Below are 24,135 nucleotides of genomic sequence, written 5' to 3'. Positions count from 1 at the left end.
CAAAATAAAATATTAATAATGAAATAATTATTTTAGTAATTAAAAATTATGAATTTGCATATGAAATGTATCTTAAAATTTTTAATATATTTGATATATTTTAGGCTAAGATTTTATATTTTTATAAGTTACTAATTGATATTTTAATTACATTTTATAATAACATTTTTATTGTTTAGAAAAATAAAAATATTGTTTACCAAACATTTGAGAATAAGTTTTTAGTTGATTTTTTTGTTAATGATAAAATTAAAAATAGTAAAATAGAAAATAATTGGTATAATAATTCATATAAAATAGTGACATATATTTTGTGCCTTGAATATATTTTGTGCCTATATTTTTATAAGTTACTAAAACTCTTGATTGGATACATTATCAATAAAGTTGTATGATTTCTATGCATCCCGCTATATTAGTTGTAATATATTTTTCACATATACCATTAGAATATACATTTCCTATGCATTAATACATTAATTTTGGTTATTTTGACTTTAAATATGATGTTATTAATATATTCATGGAATTTATATTCATTTCTTAGTATGTCCAAGCATCTCTATATTTTTTATCTGCATCCATGCATCTCCAAAGTGTATATATATATATATCCGTGTCCGTATCCATATCTAAATGGCCTAATATGATACCCAATACTGAATACTTTAATCCTTGGTTAAAACACAAGAGATTTTTTTTTTATTTTGTGCTTTTTATCCAATGATTAAATCCTGTGTTTATTGTCTCTTGATACCGGATACTTTAATCCCTTGTTTATTGTCTATATCCATATTCGTATCTAAGTTGTTTAATATGATACCCAATACTGAATACTTTTTAATATTTAAGTTACTAAATTGACCCTAATCCCTTAAATTTTCTTTCAATTTCATTGGAGTGTAGGTCAATATGGAAAAATGACCCAAAATAACACCTATATTTAGTATTTCTTTTTCAACTTGAGTGGGGTCAATTTATGAATTTATAGTCAATTTAAGAGTAATTAAATTAATAAAAGATAATTAAAATAGATGCAAATTTATTAACAATAACCAACGAAAATAAGAATAAATATAAAAATTATTGATACACTTTAGTACAAAATATAGAAATAAAAATTAAAAAAAATCGATATTATTAATAAATTAACAAAAGTTAAAAAATAATAAAAATTAATAATCATTAATAAAATAGTAAAAAGTAATAATACTACTACTACTAATAATAATAATTTGTTAGTTTAAAACTATTTTCTTTTAATTTAAAACTCCAATAAAAATAAAAAAATAAAAAAATAAGAAATAGAACATAAGATATTGGTCACTGCCACTAAAGTAGTACAACTTAGATTGTGAAAGAATGTCATAGGAGTCATTTTTGCTTCAATTTTGCCTGAGCCCAGGTCATGACTAGTACAATCTTTTTTCAAAAATAAATAAATAAAAATAGAGAATCTTTTATGTGAAGGTGTTGATTTAGACGGTCGCATGCTGGAAAGTTATAAATAGTAGCAAGAGAGAACGGAAGAAATCTGCAAAAATGGAAAACGGACCATCACCTTCCTCCTTTATTTTCTTCTTGATCTGTCTTTGCACTTTTCCGATCTTTGTGTCTGCCAATGACCCACGTCCTCCGGCTCAGCTCCGTTTCCGCAGAAATGGAGAGTTTAAGATCCTGCAGGTTGCAGACATGCATTACGCCAATGGAAATAAAACACGTTGTCAGGACGTGTTGCCGGAGCAGATGACGTCGTGCTCTGACCTCAACACCACGGCCTTCCTTGAGCGCCTGATCCATCTCGAGAGTCCCGATCTCATCGTCTTCAATGGCAGTATTCTCTTCCTCTTCTCATTTTCTTTTTTCCCTCTAGCTAGTTTGCGAAACCCAGGCCAACAGATGAACTAGCCTTGTAAAATCGATTCGTTCTCAAATTAATTTGACATCTTTCCATTGGGTTTGGGTTGTGGAGCAGGAGATAACATCTTGGATTACGCGGGGAATGCAATAGCATCCATGGATGCAGCGTTTGGCCCAGCTGTGTCGTCGAGGATCCCATGGGCTGCCGTCCTAGGCACCCACGACCGTCCATCGACACTGTCAAGTGAAGAAGTGATGAAACACATCGTTACCATGAACGGCAGCTTGTCTCAGCTCAATCCTCCAGGATACATCATCGATGGATTTGGGAACTACAACCTGGAGGTAGGTGGGGTTGACGGTTCCAGTCTCCAAAACAAGTCAGTTCTCAATCTATACTTTCTTGACAGCGGAGGCACCAGTGACGTTCTCTCCATTCCTGGCTTTGGTTGGATCAAGCTCTCACAGCAGCTTTGGTTCAAAAGAATTTCCAACGAGCTCGAGGTATTAATGTATTTTAATTTGCGTCAGAAATTAATTTAATTTTATTCAATTCCTTGTGATTTTGTTGAATTTAACGTTTTCTTTTACCCTATTTCATTCCCATGCAGAAAGCATTCATGGAGGAACCAGAGCCACAGAAAAGGTCGGCACCAGGACTTATGTACTTCCACATCCCATTGCCTGAATATGCGATGGTAAACTCATCAAACATAGTGGGTGTCAAGCAAGAGAATGTTAACTCAGCTTCTGTGAACTCGGGCTTCTTCACAACCATGGAAGAAAGAGGAGATGTGAAGGCAGTGTTCACAGGCCATGACCACATCAATGATTTCTGTGGAAACGTAATGGGTATTCATCTGTGTTATGGTGGAGGATTTGGGTACCATGGATATGGGAAGGAAGGGTGGGCGAGGAGGGCAAGGGTGGTGCTGGCCACCCTGGAGCAGACAGACGAGGGGGAGGGGGGTTGGGGAGCGGTGAGTTCTATCAAAACGTGGAAGCGCCTTGACGACACTGACCTGTCTCTCATTGATTCCCAGGTCCTGTGGAGCAAGGATCCCGGATCTACTACCAACAACACGCTACACAGAAGATACTACGGCCACATAACCACAACAATATCGGCAACATCTCCCTTATGTTGTCTTTCATGGAACATGTTTCCAATGTGCGGCTGTATTTTCTTGTGGGTAGCTTTTGTTGGTATGGATAGCATATGTGGATTCTAGAGCTTGAGTTTCACTTGAAAGAGTTGAGGAATACAAGGGGTGTCAACGGATCGTGTTTAGCTAGCATGGGTTTCGCCTCAATCCTAATCCCACTCTCCAATGTCTCCACCCAAAAACCTCATCCAATTTCCAAACCCGACCTGACCCTATAGGGTTTAACGCAATACTGATCCAACATTATCCTTAGTTTTTCAATTGTATTTTTGATATCACATTTTGAAACCATACAAGTCGTTAATTTAAGTTGAAATTTGTTTTATAGGTTTAATTAAGGTGTGCTATTTTTTCATTAGAAAAAGAAGAAAAACCATAATCAACATGAAAAGAAATTCTAAGCTTTAAGATGGATCAAGCCAGGGTGAATCGGCCAATTAAACCTAAACCCAATTCAAGTCATGGGGGTCAAGTTGGAGGTCATCCTGATTGCCTTTTTGTTGAGGCTGAAGCAGCGGTATTTGTTGAGAGTCTGAGACTGGCAATTGATTTGAATCTGAGGAGAGTAACTATAGAAGCAGATTTGCTAATTCTGGTGCAATCCCTTTTAAATTAAGAACCCGGCTTCTTCTCATTGGCGTATTCAATCTCTAATCACCAACTGCAGGGAACTCCCTTTTTTTGAATTTGATTCTATTTCAGTTCTGCATGTGAACGAGGGTGCTGATTTCTCATTCTTTGAGTTGTGGTATGCCACGGTCTGAAGATTCCCTTCCTTGCATTGCTTCAGCCATCTTGGAGGAGTGTATTTGATTTGTTATCCCTATTCTCTTTTGATTGAATGAAATTAGTCTAAAGGTTCTTTCCAAAAGACAAAAAAAAAAAAAAAAAAGCTTGAGATTCATATTCCAAACTAAGGAGTATTGAAAGTTGAGTTCCATTACACTATATAAGTCTACATAATAGGGAAATAACACCAAATTGAGTTCTATTACACTATATAAGTCCACATAATAGAGAAATAACATCAAGGCACCTAAATCATCATCATCATCATTTTCTTCTTCTAATTAAGCCATTCTACTTTGTCATTCTACTTTGTTTAATGTCATATTTATTGTTAAGTTATGAGTGCTTAAATCATTTCTTATTATTTCAGTACATGCTCTTTTTGGTCTGTATATCCTCTAGCAATTCTAGCCTCTTTGACAACAAATTGTTTATTCTTATAAATGCTTCCATGCACATGAACAAACCATCTTATTCTATTTTTTTTATCGTCATTAATTGCAACTATTCCTAAGTTTTATGGAATAATTTCATCTCTGACCTTATCCTTTCTACTTCTTCCACTCATCCATTCCAGCATGTGCATTTTTTCCACTTTCACTTTTTTTTTTGACCAAAACACCTAATATGACATCAAAATACCTAATCATGATTCCAAATCACTCAATTATCACACTAGGAAATGAAAACTACATATAAAACCGGATATAAACTCACCTATAACTGAATGTATAGACACTAAGGCTGTGTTTGGTTTGAAGGAAAAAGTAGGGAAAGGAAGAGAAAGGCAAGGAAACCTATAGAAGGTTTGTAAAGATTTCCCTACATCTCCCTTCTTTTCCCTACCTTTTCCTTCAAACAAACATAGCCTAAGGTGATGCTTGCTTTATGGTAACTTTGAAAAAAATAAAACTTGATAGGTTTCTTTTACTTAGCCTAATTTTGTTAGGTTTACTTATCAAAGGTATTCATAGATTGAAAACCAAAGGTTCATCTTTACTAAGTCGCTCACCCTATCTCCCATAGGAGGCTGATTGATAAAAGAGCCTAAGGCCCTATTCGCATTTCGATAAGTTATTTACCTAGGTAAATGCACTTACCCAAGTAATTGTTTCCTAGGAAAGATTTACCCGGGTAAGTACATTTACCCATGTTCTTTTATTTTCCATGTAAATAAGGCAATGACCATTTTATCCATAAAAATCCATTATTACAAGGGGCATTTTTATCCCTTTCAAGTGTTGGCAACTTTCCCCCAAGGTGGGAAAGTTATTTACCCACCTAGGAGATGAGTATCACTGACTCGGATAAGTGATATCCAGGAAAATAAACTTTCCCTGGTCCCACATAAATCTGAAAATAGAATATGGGATTTTTGGTCAATGGGAATCAAAATCCCATTGACCAACTTTCCCCCTCTCAAAATCCAGAAAAAGAATGCCTCTTAAAAGAAATTCTTGATATTTTAGGGTTCAATTACATCCAATAAAGTCTTTTCAGTAATTATTATGATTTACGTGCTAAGTATGATTCAATAACAGGTAGGAGGTGGATATATACCAAAAACAAAAATTAACAGTAAAAAAAAAGTGAATAGGTGATCTCACGCCACCAAGGGTTGAAATTATGGGTATAAGGGATGGGCTACACAATAGTCCAGAGAATGACCGTTCAGCCCACCTCAGAATTCTTAGCCTCACTGTACAAGTGGGATGAATCCTGATCGTGGATTGATGCCAAATCCACAGGCAAGATGCAGTTTATAGGGGAGGCTACTAGTAGATTATGGGGGCTGTAATTTTAGAATTCTGCGGTGAGATGCAATGTAATTCTCTATAAAAAAAAATTCGCTTTCCCTCATCAAATTTCAAAGGATAATTTTGTAATTTTATTTTCACTATTAATTACATGGAATAATGAAATAGGGGCAAAAGAAATTGTCTAAAACTCACAATAAGTTTTCAGCATTTCTCTTAAATTCACCACGACTTTTCAAAATGTCTAAATGTCACCATGTCACTAACTTCATGTTAAACAGACTAATGGGTGTTAATAGATTACCATTTTAACCTTCACAGAAAAATATAAAATATATAAAAAATAAATTAATGGGTGTTAATATATTACCATTTTAATATTTAGACATGAAAAAAGGAAAAAGTTCAAAAAAATATTTTCAAATATAAAATGCATAAAAACAAAGAAATTACAAAAAATATAAAAAACTATAGAGATTGCAAAAAAAAATAATAATAATTTTCAAATTATAGAAACTATAGAAACTGAAAAACAAAATCAGAAAATAAAAATTGTCGAAAAGACACCAAAAATTTTAGAAAAACACAGAAATTGCAAATAAATAAAAAAATATAGGAAAATTTATAGATTGTAGAAATAGAAAAATGTAAAAAAACAGAAATTATAAAAAACATTGGAAATTATAACAAAACACTAAAAAAGAAAAAAAAAACAAGAAAATTGAAAACTGAAAAGATCAATTTTCCTTTAACTCACCATTCAAGGGTAATTTGGTCATAAAAAATATTATTTATGCTAACATGGACACCTCTGTTAAGAAGCATTAACGGTGCACTAACGGAATGTGGGTTTTGGAAGATAAAAACTTTCTGACATGGTGAGTTTTAGACATTATGAAAAAGTTGTGGAAAGTTTAAGAAATATTGAAAACTCATGATGAATTTTAGACAAATTCCCTACTAAAATCCATGGGGGAGTTGTTGAAAACAAAATTATAGGAATAATTATCACCATCCCTTTAATGCAGGGCGGCAGCCTTTTAATTTACCCCAAAAATCAGCTTTTTGTTGTTTCCAATATTATCTAACGATGACTTTAATACTTTATATTGTATTTCTACATTATAGAACACGTGGGAACATATTCAAGCTAAGTGATTTTAGCAAGCATCCAATTACTTGGGTATCCAACATACCCTATTCTAATTAATTAGTAGGGTTCCGTTTAGGTCCAAAAACAATTGGGCCAAATACTATATGTCCAAGTTAGGCCGAGGCCCAATAATATAAGACTTAGTAAAAATCAGGCCCAATGTTTGCTTATATTTAATGTGCAGGTGGTAAATGTATGAAAAATCTTCACTCTCTCTCTCACACATATCTATCTAAATCTGTTCTTTTTTTTCACATTGATAGATGCCTTGGTGAATGGGATTACATCATTAGTGAAGATCTTGTGGAGAAGATTTCAGCCCTGTTATATCCAAAATGCCCATCCAGATGAGGAAAGTGGATGTAGTAGGGTCTAAAAAGGGGGGTTCGAATCTGCTACCATCGACATCGTAGCGATCGGCATAGCTTCCAACAGGATTTATATTTTTACATCTCAAACATGTTTCATATTTGTATATTGTTATTGATGGGGTTATATTTTTTGATATAGCAATCATCTATAGCTATATTGCTATTAATTAAAAGTGTGAATGAGGTTTAGATTCTGAAAATTTTTAACTAAAATATTTTTACTCTTTGAACTTGGTCTCCCTATATTTATGAGGGCAAAAAACATAATTTGAAATACTACTTTTATTAAATTCATTATATTCCTCATCATTAAGTCCTATATTTAAATTATTAAGTCTCATTTTCTTTTACTAAATCTTATATTTAAGGCACATTAAATAAATGGGCTTTGAGGACTTTTCTTGATTTAAACACCCCTATTTATGAATTTAATCCCTTTTTAACTATGTAGGCAAAAAAAATGTAATTTAAAGTACTATTGCATCCCACTTCATTAAATTTCCTCTCATTAAGGTATTAACTCTAATTCTTTCTCATTTGATACTTTATTTGAAGTTTTTTTGTTTCTCACCAACAAATTCTACAAAGTAAGTCTATATCTAATATTTTTAGTAATATAAAAACTATGTTCAAAACTAACATGAAAAATAATTAAATAAACCACCCTTTTGTTTGAGTGGCAAGTAGATAGTCAACCATCAGCATCAAATGGATCAACCAATGCTCTCATGGTTATAATCAATATATATATATATATATATATATATATATGAAATGGTTATTTGTGGACACCTTCATCATGAATTAAATGGAATCCACATGAGTGGACTAACTTATGAGCATGAGAAGTCCAAGCTGCAAATACGTGTGCTTGCCCTTCCAGGTTTCTATCCCCTTTTCACAAAATCCAATTTGTTGCTTCCCCTTTCTCTTGCCCCCTCTCTCTCCTCCTATCTTTTGGGTTCTCTCTCTCTATTCTCCTGTGTCTATGGTGAACATCTCTTGGTCATCTTCCCCCTTTACTCTCTCTCCTCCTATCTCTGTAGTTCTCCCTCTCTTCTCCTATCTCTATAATTCCCCTCTCTCTCTCTCTCCCCTATGTCTGTGGTGAGCACCTCTTCTTCTCAATCCCTTCCAGGTTTCTACCCCCTTTTCACAAAATCCAATTTGTTGCTTCCCCTTTCTCTTGCCCCCTCTCTCTCCTCCTATCTTTTGGGTTCTCTCTCTCTATTCTCCTGTGTCTATGGTGAACATCTCTTGGTCATCTTCCCCCTTTACTCTCTCTCCTCCTACCTCTTCTTCTCAATCCCTATTGCACTATCTTTCTCTCTCTTTCTTTAAGGGTGTCCATACAAAACCAAAAAACAAAAAACCAAACTGAACGGAAAATGTAGTTAATTGAATTGGTTGGTTTGGTATTTTTGAAAAACTGAAGGACCAGTTCGGTTTTCGGTTAACCTAGAAAAGAAACAACGGAAAATCGAATTGACTGGTATATATATTTATATGTATATTTTATATATATTTTTAATATGTCACATATTTTCTATATATTATATATAAATATATATGCATTATATATAAATATGTATATACATTATATTTATAAATATATTATATATTATATATTTTTATAATATTTTACACATATTTATATAATATATATTATAAATATAAAAAACTGAAAAACTAATGAACAATCAAACAAGTCAAAAACCAAGACCAATCAACTAGTCAACCGGTGGTTCGATTTGGAAAAATTGAAAATTGATAGGAACAGCTCAGTTTGAAAGAAATGTTTATGATTCGGTTAACCAAACCGTGGACACCCTTATCTCTCTTCTCCTACTCACAACACCTCTTCTTCTCTGGACCATATCTCCTTCCCCCTTCTCTCTCTCTCTCTCTCTCCTGTCTTTGTGGTTCTCTTTCTCATCTCTTGTCTCTATGATTCTCTATCTCTCTTTTCCTATTCGCAACACATCTTCTTTTCAGTTCCTATTGCCCTACCTCCTTCCTTCTTATTTTCAGTCACGAGAAGGGAAACACCCTACTGCCCTTAGAAACCATATGTTCCCTAGATCCTTTTGTTCCCTCTATTCGCTCTTATTTCTCCTAAACCCTACTCCCTTCCCTCTTCTTTTCAGTCATGGGAGGTGAAAATCCCTATCCCAAAAATCCTATTATAGGAGTTTTAACACTACCCCCTTAGAAACCCTATTCAAGTCATAGGAAGGAGTTTTCTTCCTTTGCATGATGATGGAGGTTTCTGTAAAGTTTATGTGTTGTGACATTCGCCATTGCACTATGATGGAGCCAAAGTGAAAATTGTTATCTCCTTTGTTGGATTACCAATGACCTTCAAGGGACATGTGAAGTTTTACCTGGTAAGTAATCAATGGCAGTTGTTTCCGTCGGATTACAAGTGACCTTTGAGGGACGTGTGAAGTTTTATCCATGGTTTTTAAAACAAATTGGTGACCAAACTGGTCAGGGGTCAAGTTACTGGTTCAAATGGTTCGACCGTTCGATTCGAACGATTGGCTTGTTTTGACAAAAAAAAATTTTTTAAATTAAAAAATTAAAAAACGGTCAAAACCATTTGAATGGTTAATCGGCCAGTTCAACAATTTGCTGACCAAAATTAATGATTTTAGGGAAAAAAACAATTTTGGAGGAAAACGAAGGTGACCGGTTTCTGGTTTTTCCGGTCCAATCCGGTTTTGAAAACAGTGGTTTTATCTCGATAAATAATCAATGACAATCTTTATTAAGTTTTAATTAATTAATTGTAATTAACTATTTTTGCATAATGCACACATGTGCCGGCTGCCTCGTAGATCTGATGGCCGATAACCTTATCATCATTGGCGATGAGAAATCTGATAGCTCCGACACGTGTGGTGTATCATTATGCACAATTGCACATTAACATCTAACTCTTGAGTTTCCAATGGTAACCAAGGATCAGCAAATGCCAGAACTAGACCACCATTACGTACCAACCAAACGACAACCCTTACGGAGAGTAGACCGACACTTCAACATACTTGCCCACTGAGCTGTACATCTTTCCGTAGGAGAAACAGTCCAAAGTTTTTTAGCTGTCAATACTTGCACCCACAATTGATTACTTTCTGTGAGAAACCACCAACACAACTTTGCCACCAATGCAGCATTTAAATGGTTGAAATTCTTTAACCCCATACCACCAAAAAACTTCGATTCAGTAATCGACCTCCAATTCTTTAGGCTGCGTTTGGAAACAATGCAAATGGAGTGTAAATCTCGGCTCAGGTAAATATATACTTTATTTCATTTTTGCTTGTATTTGGTAATATTACATTTTTGTATTGACAAATGACAGACCAATGCATATTTACATTGATAATAAGATGTAAAAGTACATCAATAAAAAAGAAGTATATTTGTATTCAAGTGGGCTTTTTATAAAAAAAAAAACATATGCTTTATTGAAATTCGTATTTGCATCCATTACAGCTAAAAATCTGTTTGGTAAGAAGGTAAATTTGTCAATGCAAAACTAATCCAACATTGCAATTTATATGAACTGTTTTACACTCTACATAAGTTGATCACAATAAGAAGTAGATAGCAACTTAGTAGCCATAACATACATATCTGAATCCAGTATGACACTATTAAGGGGAGATCTGATTCGATTGGATCTCATAGACGTAGATTTGTATTCGAATCCAATGAGATCATCGAATCTTTAGATCTGATTTTTTTTGAAATAAATAATATAATATATTTACAAAATGCAATAAAAATAATATATTTATAAATAAATAACATATATATCGAATCAGGTCTTCTTGGATTGAACAAAGGTGATTTGAATCCGATCAAATTTATGATCAGGTCCTATTATTTGATCCAATCCAAAGATTCAAACTAGGAGATCCAAATTTGATAGAATATGATATTGGATCTCGGATTAGAACAATCCATTTACACCCCTAGGTGTACGATACTTCTAGTTAATTAGGGTTAGGGTTGAGGCAAATCCATTGACATCCCTGCCTAATTAATTAATTTATAATTATTAATAAATATAAAATTATAAAGAAATTTTAAAACTAATTGATACAAATGTAAAAGTTAATTAGCAACAACAACAAATTTGCTAGAATTTTCACAAAAAAAAAAGAATTTTGGTGACATTCCTACCTAATTGATTAACTAATAATTAGTAATAAAATATAAAATAATTGAATAATTTTAAAACTAATTTATAGGAATATAAAAGTTAATTTGATACAATAATAAATTGCTAATTTTATCACAATAAAAAAACTTGGTGATGTTTGGAAACACAATCAAAATGTGGCAAAAAGCTTTTTCTTTGACGTTTAGAAGTAAATGTCACTGAAAAACGCTTCGCGCCATTCTACGCCAAAGGCCAGTGGTGGTGGGATGCTCCATTTTCATGACATTTACAGATAAAAGTAGCACTTCATGAACGTTAAGGGAGATGTTCTCCAATCTCAATATGTGGCCACAGTGGTTTGTTGGGATTGTGTTGGGAGCTATTTTTTGGTTAAACATCCTTACCCATTTTGAGTTTGGATCCGTCCCAACACCGTCCTAAAAAGTTACACCTTTTCTGTGATGAAAAGGTTCTTTCTTTTTGGTTCCTGAGTCCATCTATACATGTAAACTCACTCAGAAAGATGTGAGGATTCACATTGGTGCCTCACAGACTCTCTACGTGCACACTCAGCGTGCATTAGGAATATCTTTCCTACTTTTCATGAGATGTTTTTAATACACGGTTGAGATGTGGTGGGGGCGTGCATGCAAATTAATACTTTAGAAGGGCTCTGTTTTCAAGAAAAGATAATAAACATAGTCCCGCAGCAATACCTTAAAACTTAAATTTCCTAATACTTAATTTAAAGTAGACGTGACAAAAATCCCATGCAAGAGCTTTGAAGGAAGACATGTAGGCTGTACCACTGTGCTTTTCTTTGTTGAACACTTGAACCGTATGGTAGTTGATACATCCATGAATCAAACAAGAGATTGAAAAGTGATTAATTCCCATCGAATATGCACATGACTCAGAGCCATAGCTTTTCCTCTAAAAGAGTCAAAATTAATTAAACAAAATTAAAATAGAAATATTTCTTATAAGTTATCTTATTGCACATAGACATTTTAGAGGCTATCAGTAGAGAGAGGAGGGCTTCCTGTAGACTCAACTAGTCCATGCGCATGTCTATCATCTCCCATGCATGCATGTATGGAGATCAAGTGTCACCATGTTATTATTAGCGTGAGCTGTCAAAGTAGGAGGATATTCCTTAATTGAAGGGACAACTCCTATCCGGAATCAGTGATCCTACAGTGATTGGCCACCCGTGCCGAGCCCAGAACGATCGGCGAGCTCAACCTTACCTCCTCCTCTGTTAGTGGTAGCAACATCGATTTTGGCGGCAATCTCCTTAGCCACATGCTTCTTAGGTTTCGTCCTTCCAGTCATGGTTGGTTCTCTTTCCGCCTGATGATCAACGGCAAATCACTCGAAAACCAGGAAAGATAAATAGAAGTTCGGAGCAGCGATAAAGTCATCGGAAGTCGGACGCAGCCGGATAGACGATCACCTCTTCCTCAGCCCTGCGGACGCAGTCGGATCGTGTCATCTATCTCCGACGTCGGAAGTCGGACGCAACCGGATAGGCGATCACATCTTCCTCCGCCCTGTGGACGCAGCCGGATAGGCGATCTCCAAAGGACCTCTACACGTTTAATCTGCTGGGAAAATTTATCGGTTCTGTGGAGCATCTATAGAGATCAGCATCAAGATCACGTTCTTGAGGTAATTCGTCACCGTACTAGAATATTACTATTTTTTAGAGCTTTGGTTTTTTATCTCGGAGATCGGCGAAGTGCAAACGGTTTTTTCGACCAACAAGAGGAACTCAGATTCCTTCGTCGAGATTGCAAACTTGGTGTTTGATTTCCGAGATTTCTCACCTCTTCCTCCGCCCTGTGGCACTAAGCTCTTCTGCTCCAAGACGCCATTAGCATGGACACCCTTCGGGAGATACAACCATGTCCGATTCAGAAACCTCAGATCCAGTTGGGGAAGAACGATCCGACCCTACCCTCACCGAATTGACCACTAGAATGGCTGAAATCCTGCACAGACCAACCTTGACTACAGAGACTCATGTCGCACAGATTGGCATCAAGTTGGATGGCACCAACTATGCTCTTTGGTCCCAAATTGTTGAGATGTATATCTCCGGCAAAGACAAATTGGGATATATTAATGGCGAGCTTCCCCAACCTCCTCAGACTGACCCAACCTTTCGAAGGTGGCACACGAACAACGCTATTGTCAAGGGCTGGTTAATTAACTCCATGGACGTATCCTTGATCGGTAACTTTATTCGATTCCCTACGGCAAAGATGGTGTGGGATTCTGTTGCTACTACCTACTTTGATGGCAGTGACACCTCACAAGTATATGATCTCCGACACCGTGTGACCCGCTTGCGCCAGTCTGAAGGATCTCTTGAAAAATATTATAATGATCTCCAAGGTTTGTGGCGTGAAATTGATTTTCGCCGTCCAAATCCAATGGAGTGTGCTGCAGATATTCAACGATATAATAATCTTCTTCAAGAAGAGAGAGTGTATATTTTCTTAGATGAACTTGATGACAAACTTGACAAGATTCGAACAGATGTACTCCAAATGCACCCGTTTCCCACTATTGAGCAGGCATACGCACATGTTCGTAGGGAAGCTATCCGGCAAAAGGTCATGATCACCAGTAATAATATTGAAACTCTAGGAGCTGTTTTGGCCTCCAAAAGTGTTAAAACGGGACAACCTACTTCATCCTCAACAGGCTCTCTTTCTTTGAGCAACGAAAAAGTTGGTATGTCCTCTAAATCTCGAACATCTTCTAATAAAACTAAGTGTTCTTATTGTGGTAACTCAAAGCTTACCCGGGAGAATTGCTTCAAACTACATGGCTACCCCGACTGGTGGCATGAACTCCAAGCCCGGAAACGTCAAGACAAGGCTAAAACTGGTGGTAAGGCTACGATGGTTACAGCAGAACCCCAACTGTCATTCACACCGCTTGTTGAACTACCACAAGGAGACGTACACCTCTCAGATTCAGGTAACAATCTTCCCCACAACACCGTTGATAGCAATGCATGGATACTTGACTTGGGGGTTACCGACCACATGACCTATGATGCCACTGATTTTTCAAAAACTTCACCACCAAGATGGACTACAATTGCTAATGCCAATGGGGCCATATCTCCAGTCACAGGAGCAGGTACTGTAACCTTGTCACCTACAATATCCTTAAAGAACACTTTGCTTGTTCCCTCTCTCTCCCATAAATTACTATCTGTTAGCCAAATTTCCACTGATCTAAATTGTGTTGTGCTCATCTATCATTCTTTTTGTCTTCTTCAGGATATTCTCACCAAGGAGATAATTGGGCATGGTACTAGGAGGGGGGGGGGGGGCTCTACTACATGGATGATCTTAATATGGGTCAAGCACATCATGCACACCATCAAAGTAATACCAAAGAACAACAGATTTGGATCTGGCATCGCCGGTTGGGACATCCATCATTTGGTTACATGAAGCATTTATTTTCGGATTTATTTACAGAAATGCAGCCTCGTGATTTTCAATGTGAAACTTGCATCTTAGCTAAGAGTCATAGAACTATCTATCCTTTAAGTATGAATAAAAGTAAAGTTCCATTTGCTTTAATTCACTCTGATGTGTGGGGGCCATCCCCGGTAACTACGGTGTCTGGGTTTTGTTGGTTTGTAATATTTGTTGATGATTGCAATCACATGACATGGTTATATCTGATGAAACATAAAGATGAAGTGTTGACTGTATTTCAATCCTTCCATATGATGGTGAAGACTCAGTTCTCAGCTAAAATTCAGGTTCTCAGGTCTGATAATGGCGGGGAATACATAAATCAACGGTTCCAAGATTATTTCCCGGATTCATGGACTACTTCATGAGACTTCATGTCCACAGACTCCGCAGCAAAATGGCATTGCTGAGAGAAAGAATCGGCACATACTCGAAACTGCTCGTGCTTTGCTACTTGGAGCACATGTACCTAATCGACATTGGGCTGATGCTGTTGCTACTACTGTACACCTCCTTAATCGAATGCCATCACGCGTCTTACATTTTAAGACACCATTACAAGCTCTTTCATCACATGTCTCTCTGCCATCCGTGTTGATGATTCCACCTCGAGTTTTTGGCTGTGTGGCATTCATACATCTGCATAAAAATCAACGCACAAAACTTGATCCACGAGCAACTCGGTGCGTATTTTTGGAGTATGCGTTACATCAGAAAGGATACCGATGTTATGATCCAACCACCCAATGGACCTATATTACCATGGATGTTACTTTTTTGGAATCTGAAACATTCTACTCTCCTTCCAAAATCAATTCTTCTCTTCAGGGGGAGAGTCAGAGTGCAGAACAGAACTGGTTTCTACCCGATTGGCTAAATAATAGTGATTCAACAGAAAAGATGGTCAATGAAGAACCTTCTACAACTGGTGTAGTTTCAAGAGAGACATCTACAACACCGGAAACGTCTACATCACCATCGCCACTTCCAGTAGAAGAAATAGAGACCCCAACCTCCATAGTACCCAAAGACCCATCTCCTGAGAATATTCCTGAAGCGAATGACCTTGAGGTAAACTCTCCTACTACACCTTCAAGCTCTAATTATATGAATACTTCTGCTGGTTACACTTTACCTTTCAGGCATAATCGTGGCAAACAGCCAAATAGATATTCTCCAGAGATTGAGAATTGGAGGCGTATCCAATTGCCAATTATGTATCAACAAAGAGACTCTCCAAACCTCTCAAAACATTTGTGCAAGAATTGTCCTCACATCATATTCCCACCAGTGTTCAAGAAGCTCTGACAAACTCGAAATGGACACAGGCCATACAGGAAGAAATGAAGGCACTATTGAAGAACAAAACCTGGACTCTTGTTACCTTGCCCGAAGGGAAGAAACCTGTAGGGTGTAAGTGGGTATTTTCCATTAAATACAAAGCAGATGGGTCGATCAAGAGATACAAAGCGAGGCTGGTCGCGAAAGGTTGTACTCAGATACATGGCGTAGATTATCAAGAAACCTTCTCACCAGTGGCAAAATTGAATACGGTTAGAGTTTTATTATCTCTTGCAGCAAACCTTGATTGGCCGCTACACCAGTTCGACGTAAAGAACGCTTTCCTCCATGGTGACCTTGAAGAGGAGGTGTACATGGACATCCCACCTGGTTATACAACAAATTCCAAGACCAAAGTTGTGTGTAAACTACAACGAGCACTATATGGACTGAAACAATCACCGCGGGCATGGTTTGGGCGGTTTAGTCTTGCGATGAAGAAATATGGCTTTCAACAAAGCAATTCGGATCATACACTATTTCTAAAGCACCAACGAGGGAAGGTAACAACCTTAATAATATATGTAGATGACATGATTATCACCGGAAATGATTCAGGAGAAATAGCAACTCTTCAAAAGCAATTGGCGACTGAGTTTGAAATGAAGAACTTGGGAGGGCTCAAATATTTTCTAGGAATTGAAGTTGCTAGATCAAGGAGAGATATATTTCTATCTCAATGAAAATACACTTTAGATTTACTATCTAAAGTAGGACAGTTGGAGTGCAAGCTGGAAGACACACCAATTATACAAAACCATAAACTTGGAGAATACACAGACCAAGTACCTACCAGTAAGGAGAGATATCAAAGGCTGGTTGGTAAACTTATTTACCTCTCACATACTCGTCCAGACATCACTTACGTGGTCAGCATGGTGAGTCAATTCATGCATTGTCCAAGCGAATATCACATGAATGCTGTAATGCGAATTCTTCGATACTTGAAGTCCTCACCCGGAAGATGACTTATGTTCTCAAAGAATAATCATCTAAAGATTGAAGGCTATACAGACACAGATTGGGCTAGAAATATCTCGGACAGAAGATCCACCTCGGGGTACTTTACATTTGTCGGTGGAAATCTTGTCACATGGAAGAGTAAAAAACAGAAGGTGGTGGCCTTATCAAGTGCTGAAGCTGAGTTTCGGGGAATGGCTAAAGGGCTTTGCGAGCTTCTCTGGCTTAGAAGATTAATGACTGAAATCGGTTTCTCCCCAACCTCTGAGATGGACCTATTCTGTGATAACAAGGCTGCCATAGATATCTCTCAGAATCCCATTCAACATGATCGAACAAAGCACGTGGAGGTGGACCGGCATTTCATCAAACAAAATATCGAAGACAAAATCATCCGATTTCCTTTTGTCAAGTCTGAAGACCAACTGTCGGATATACTTACAAAAGCTGTATCCAGTAAAAACTTCCACAGATCACTTAGCAAGTTGGGCATCCAAGATTTGTACGCACCAATGTGAGGGGGAGTATTAGCGTGAGCTGTCAAAGTAGGAGGATATTCCTTAATTCAAGGGACAACTCCTATCCAGAGTCAGTGATCACTTATCCTTATCATAGGAGTAGTTTGTATTGGACAAGGAAAGATGGAAGAAGGCCTGTATCTATATATATTCATTCCCTGTAAAGGAAAAAGTGAGGGGAACAAAAGAATAATATCTTTCGTTCTACACGAATTGTCAATTATAATAAGGCATAATACAAATTACTAATGCTAGTTTTTAGAACTATAGGCATTTATTTATTTTATTTAGAATTAATGAAGCCTTTATATCCCCCAATAAGAAAATTTAGTAGAGAAAATAGAAATGTACAAGAACCAGACTCTAACTTAGAAAACCATTATTGATTTATCCATCAAAAGAAAAAGAAAAACATATATATAAATTAAGAAGAAGATGATCCAGGCACATAACATTCTTGATAATGTAACCTAGCAGAAATGAAACAGAAGTCGACATGTTTGTTGCTGCTTCAACTTTGGCTGGTTGTATGGTATGTGGTACAATGAAATCCTAAAAACCGAAAAAGCTGATAACCGATCAACCAGCACCATAGCAATTGCCATAAGATAAAAATTATTCAACCTTCTTTTCTTTTTCCCAACATGATGTAAGTTTATGTACGTGATTGGTTCCCTTTATGTTTATTTAATAAATATTTGTACTTTATTTACTAATAAAATAGAGAAATGCAATAATTACAATCGTTTATAACAATTAAGCGTCATTAAATGCCACTTCAACCTAACAATGAATAAATGCCTGACAGTTTAGCTTTAAAAAATAACTTAGACCGGCATACACATAAATCAAAGTTTACTTTTTATATTTTTAATATATACAAAAAAGCAAGAGACAGAAAATGCATGACACTTATATAACACCACCCATAAACACGTTTACTGAATAAATGTGAACGAAACCAAACTCCCTCGTCCTGGCCGACTTAATGAAGTGCTTTCCTTTGCACTTTAGTGTGAATGATGGGTGATGATCTAACATCATGAACGGATCTCTTTTCTGTTTGATCTGTAGCCTCTGCGACCGATCTTTGACATTTGGGCAAGTCCCAAAAAGCTTTCAATTCGTTGATTCAAAATGGAGATGGGGCCGGTTATCGGTATCAACGCATGCGTGGTACGAAGCTTCTACATTCCTATTCAAGTGACCCATTTCCATTCCTATTCGGATAACTACCAATTGTTTGGTACGAATAGGATTCCGATTCTCATTCTACATGTATGTCAAGAAGTAAAGAATTAATGACAAAAAAATACCCAAATCTTAATATTAATAAAATAATAAAATATTATGAAAGTAATAATAAGATAATTATAATGATAAAATAAAATTATATTAATTAATCATTAAAATAAAAATAAAGTATTTATCAAATAATAGTACTATAATAAATTAATAATAAAAAGCAATAATATTATTTAATTAATAATAAATAAGTATAAATAAAATAGTAATATATTATAATTAAATTAATAATCAAATAATAAATTATTAATAACATATAATAATAAAAATATTACTAAAGTAATAATAATATATTAATAAATATTCATAAATTAATGATAAATACTAACATATTAATTATTTAATAATAATCATTGCATTTTAAAATAATAAACAAAAATAATATAAATTAATAAACTGATAAGAAAATGATAATAAAATATTGGGTTAATTACAAAGACCCCCCTATACTAAGTAGTCTATGACCCCCCTATACTTTGTTTTGCGTTAAAGACCCTGTGCTATGACCTGAGACAGAATCCTCCTTCTGTTAGCTTTCCATTAAAATCCGCGTTACAATATTATGCTACTCTTATAATAAGAAAAACACTATTTCACCTTCCTTGACCTCACAATACACAAACAGTAGTGGAGATAAGGGGAGAGAAAGGAAAATCGGGGATTACCATCGCTGCTGTTCTATCTCTGCAATATTTTTCCCTCGCCTTTTGTTCACCGCGTCTCTGTATTTTTCCTCAGCATCAGATCCAGTTTTTTCCTTGACATGTTTCCAGGAATGAATCACTTCGTCCCGCGTAGAATTGTAGTCTCCAGCAAAACTTAACCTTCCCTGAATTGCTGGCTTGATCATGTCATTCTGTTTCAATCAACAACACTAATTTGGGAGTTTTAAACAATTCACTCTAAAATTAATCCTTAATCTGTTATTAACTTGAAAAAATAAGAAAAGCAATATCGTTTCGTCATTGTTGTTGAGAAAGAGCAGCTATGCGTTGCCTAAAAATGATATATACAAAGAAAATAGCCCAATAATACAATTGATCCAACGACATTACATTACCTCAGGATCCGGAGAAGCAAAGTGGACTGGAGTAGCGACGTGGAAGACCACGCCGCATCCAGAGACAGTGGCATCGAACCTCCCTTCATCAGTTAGATCTGCTCAAAAGAGTTTTAATTCTCCCGAACTTTGGAGCTCCAGGAGGTGCGAGACCTTCTTCAGGTCAAATAGAAAATCGGAAAGCTCCTTGCCTTTCCCTTTCCATAAGCCATTATCGAAGCGGTGTTTCATGCCCTGTTCGCACTTGTCACACGCTCTGATTCTAATAGCTTACTCCAAGAAGTGTAGGGGAAAAGCTTGAAAGAATAAATCTCAACGAACAGTATTAGTGTTACTTTGTTAGTTGGCTTGTTGAGAGAATCGTATTCATCACATGTCGCACCTTCTCCAGTATTAGTGTTACTTCATGGAGGCAGCGATGAAGTTTTAGGAGAGAGAAGATGAGAAGGAGAAGAAACACGATAATGGATTTTCCTGCTAAACGCGGAAATGTCGTAAGCTTTGATTCGGTGCTTTAAAAGGGATTCCGCTAGGAACTCGGTTGCAGCGTTCTGAAGATTCAGGCAACAACTTGGAAGTGGAAGAAGAAGAGAAAAACAGTAAGATATCTTCTTCATATCTTCGTTTTCATCTGTTTTTGGTTCTCTTAGATTGACCTTACAGATTTACAGAGGAGACACACATACTCTCTCTCCTGAAACAGAAGAGAGATCGGAGGAGAGAGAGGGAGAGGGAGAGAGAGAAATGTGGATCCGCTGTTCGTATAAGCTAATGGAAAAGGGTTTTTGTCTCACGGTCATAGTACAGCAGCGGTCTTTGTCGCAAAATAAATTACAGGGGTCTTTATAATTTACCTTAAAGTATTAATAAAATATAGTAGTGAAAATGTTATTAAAGTAATAATAATAAATAATATATTAATAAAATATTCATAAATTAATGATCAATTTTAAGATATTAATTATTAAAGAATAATAATAAAATACTAATAAAATAATAATTATATATTCATAAAATATTAATAAAATAATAATAAAATAATAAATAGATTAATACAAAATTGAAAATTTTCAATTGATTCCAATTCCAACTTCCAATGAACCAAATTGTAACAATCCGAATCCAATTCCAATTCCTGATTAAACCAAATAGGCATCAAGAATAGATCATTTTGATTCCAATTCTGGTCTTACCTATGAACTACCCTAAATCTTGAAAGGAAAGCTACGACTGTTATCCTTTTATCTCTTCCTCTGACTCAGAAGCAAATAATATCATTCGATGAACTCTCAGCTGTCACCCCACCCATAATCTTCAATAGTTATTGGCTAGTTTTCCAAATGACCTGATCATTTGCTAAAGTGCAATTTATAACAGAAAACAAAAAAAGAAAAGAAAATGCTCTTTGGCTTTATTTGTAAATTCTCTACAAAAATAATGATATATACCTACGGATATTTTTATCGATGGATATCTTATCGGTATAAATCTATCTATTACGATGGTTGTTAATTTCTTTTGCTATAAATAAGGTTCAAAGTATTAATACTATACGTCCGATACGAGATGTATCGTATCGTAACTTTTGAAAAAGATACGGTCTGAAATGCCTGTTTCCAAGTGTTTCAGATCCCCATTTTTTTTAATAATAAAAAATATCTTATAAGCTTCCCAAAAACTAAACTTTGAAAAAACTAAAAAAAAAAAAGTATGTATCAACCGTTTCTAAGTACCGATACGATACAACTGATACTCGTATCATATCGATACTTTGAACCTTGGCTACAAGTATTAGTGGTTATATACCGACGGATTATCGATCCATCGCTATATCCATTTTATACAAACCCTTAGATGTTATATCAATGGTTTCTTTCTGTAGATCTATTCTATAATTAATTATCCATTTTGCCTAATTAAGATTAGCTAAACTTGATGCCTGTTCAGTGAACTGTGAAACCATCAACAGTTGTAGATCTAACCTTTGATCAATGGGGGCAGGGTATCCAATGGGTAGGATGGATGCCTAATAGGGATGAGGAAAATTGTCATCTCTAGGTTTGAAGAGACAAAGTGGATAGATGAGATTGAGTTGTCAATTGATGTGAAATGAAAAAGAAAAAAAAAAAACAAAAATGGGAGAAAAAATGTGAAACTTAAAACCATGAATCCCAAACCTCATAACTTGGTCAATATGGAATATAGAGAGATATAGATGTCATTCTTGCATATATTTTTATCTTTATTTCTTACCTATTCACCTCTAAAAAAATGACCCCAGATATTTAAGAAGCCAAATTTTATTTTAACCCCCTATTATTTTATGAGTGGGGGAAATTATAAAAAAATTAAATTTCTTCATAATTCTCATAATTATATAAAACATTTTTTTAAATTTCAATGGGGGCAATTGCCCACACTGACTTCTACATAGATTTGCCACTAACCATTGATAATGTTCCACACCAATAAAAAATTTATAGGCCCCATTGTGAAAAATGTGAGTCCCATGTATTTTATCACTGGTGTGAAACATTACCATTGGTTCCACATCCCATTGAATAGCCATCGCATTCAGCTAATCCTTCCAACTCTCTCTCTCTCTCTCTCTCTCTAACCTTAAGACTGTCTCTTTCCATCCATGGCTCAGACTCTCTTCCTCTCCCTTGTCTCTCTAGTTTTCTCTATCCACCTCTCTCCTAGAAAGACCCTGCTCACTTCCCCCTTCTCCTAACACCACTATTATTTATCTATGTAATAGAGGCTTTGCTCTCTATCTCTTTGTTCTCTCTCACCCTTCCTTTGTTCCAAAAACCAATCCTCCATCTACCTCTCCCTTCTCCCTAACACCACTATTATTTATCTATGTAATAGAGGCTTTGCTCTCTATCTCTTTGTTCTCTCCCACCGTTCCTTTGTTCCAAAAACCAATCCTCCATCTACCTCTCCCTTCTCCCTTCTCCCTAGAAATACCACACCCTAAAAGCACAAGAACTAAAAGCATAGGAGACAATCATCATCAATCGCAACATTCCTGTCATTACTATCTAGGGGTGAGCATTGTTCGATTAAAACCCAAAAACCAAACCAACAATATAATTTCAATTTTGGTTTTTTTAAGTTTGGTGGCTTTTAGTTACTTTGGTTTTGGCTTTGTTTTTCAAGTTAGAAAATTCAGTTAACCAAAAAAACCAAATTAATTGAACTTTATTATCTATATAATATATAAATTAACATATAATACATATAATATGTATAATATATATTAAAATGTGTATATATATGGATGAAATTTGGTTTTAACCAAAATAACTGAAAACCAAACCGGAAATTTTGGTTTTGGTTTTGATTTTTAATTTAAAATTCTGATTTATTCAATACAGTTTGTAACCAAATAAACTGTTTGTTCACCCCTACCACTATCATGCACAAAATAATTAAGTACAAGAAAATAACTAGATAAAAATAAGCTTTAAATGAGGAAATATGGGAACCAGAAACAAACTGGGGTCTCAGCCAACGATAAGTGTTTTCTTCCATTTTGATGTTAGGGAATTTGTTTTTTTATTCTATACTTAGATTGTGGGCAACGGTAAATGTACAATAATCAAATGAACCAAAGTATTAGATGGGTTTTTAAGATGAGTTCATTCAAATAGCATCTCTAGATCACATATTTTCTTGGATTTAAAGGTTTTGATCTAGCTTAGTTGATTTTTCCCTTTCCTGGTCTCCTTTTTTTTTATTTTTGATTTCTATCATCCTATGTATATTACGTGTACCTCCATAGCTCAATCAAATTCTAAAATTAGAAGAATGTAACGACTCGGGATTTTTTGCCCACGTCTATTTACAATACATTATCCTGTGAATTGGGAATATCTTTCCCTGCATAATACTATACAGGAGGATGAAATGTTCTTCATGTGTGACTGCGATGTTATGTGGGTAAATGTGGGCAGGAGATAAAATGTTCTTCATGTGTGACTACAATGTTATGTGGGTAAATGTGGGCAGGAGATAATGTAATCCTATCTAATGCGATTGAAAATTGGGCATGAGTCGAATTGCCACATGAAAGATGGGCAAGGTGACACACTGACACTTGGTCTAGCCGAAAACCACCACTTATCCAAAGTTCAGATGGGCCAAGGAACGGTGACAGGGCACGCTCC

The 24,135-nt window shown here is 35.6% G+C and overlaps 1 protein-coding gene and 1 long non-coding RNA gene across 2 annotated transcripts; one reads left to right on the top strand and one right to left on the bottom strand.

Annotated features, from left to right (window-relative positions):
* The first annotated feature begins 1,555 nt into the window (after positions 1–1,555).
* On the top strand, positions 1,556–4,073 carry LOC104611097 (putative inactive purple acid phosphatase 29). The gene is made up of 3 exons (XM_010278016.3): positions 1,556–1,831; positions 1,976–2,364; positions 2,472–4,073. Exons 1-3 carry the CDS (start codon positions 1,693–1,695, stop codon positions 3,090–3,092), a joined length of 1,149 nt encoding a protein of 382 aa, XP_010276318.3. The 5' UTR covers positions 1,556–1,692; the 3' UTR covers positions 3,093–4,073.
* Positions 4,074–18,363: 14,290 nt separating this feature from the next.
* On the bottom strand, positions 18,364–20,736 carry LOC104611070 (uncharacterized). Its single transcript, XR_737564.3, has 3 exons — positions 19,961–20,736; positions 19,566–19,756; positions 18,364–18,867 (listed from the first exon to the last, which is right to left on the bottom strand). It is a non-coding gene; the product is annotated as an uncharacterized LOC104611070 (long non-coding RNA).
* Positions 20,737–24,135: the final 3,399 nt, after the last annotated feature.

The sequence above is a fragment of the Nelumbo nucifera genome, chromosome 4 (genome assembly GCF_055504915.1).
Source record: "Nelumbo nucifera cultivar China Antique chromosome 4, China Antique-T2T, whole genome shotgun sequence".
Lineage (NCBI taxonomy): Eukaryota > Viridiplantae > Streptophyta > Magnoliopsida > Proteales > Nelumbonaceae > Nelumbo > Nelumbo nucifera.
This window is presented reverse-complemented; position numbering and strand designations above follow the sequence as displayed.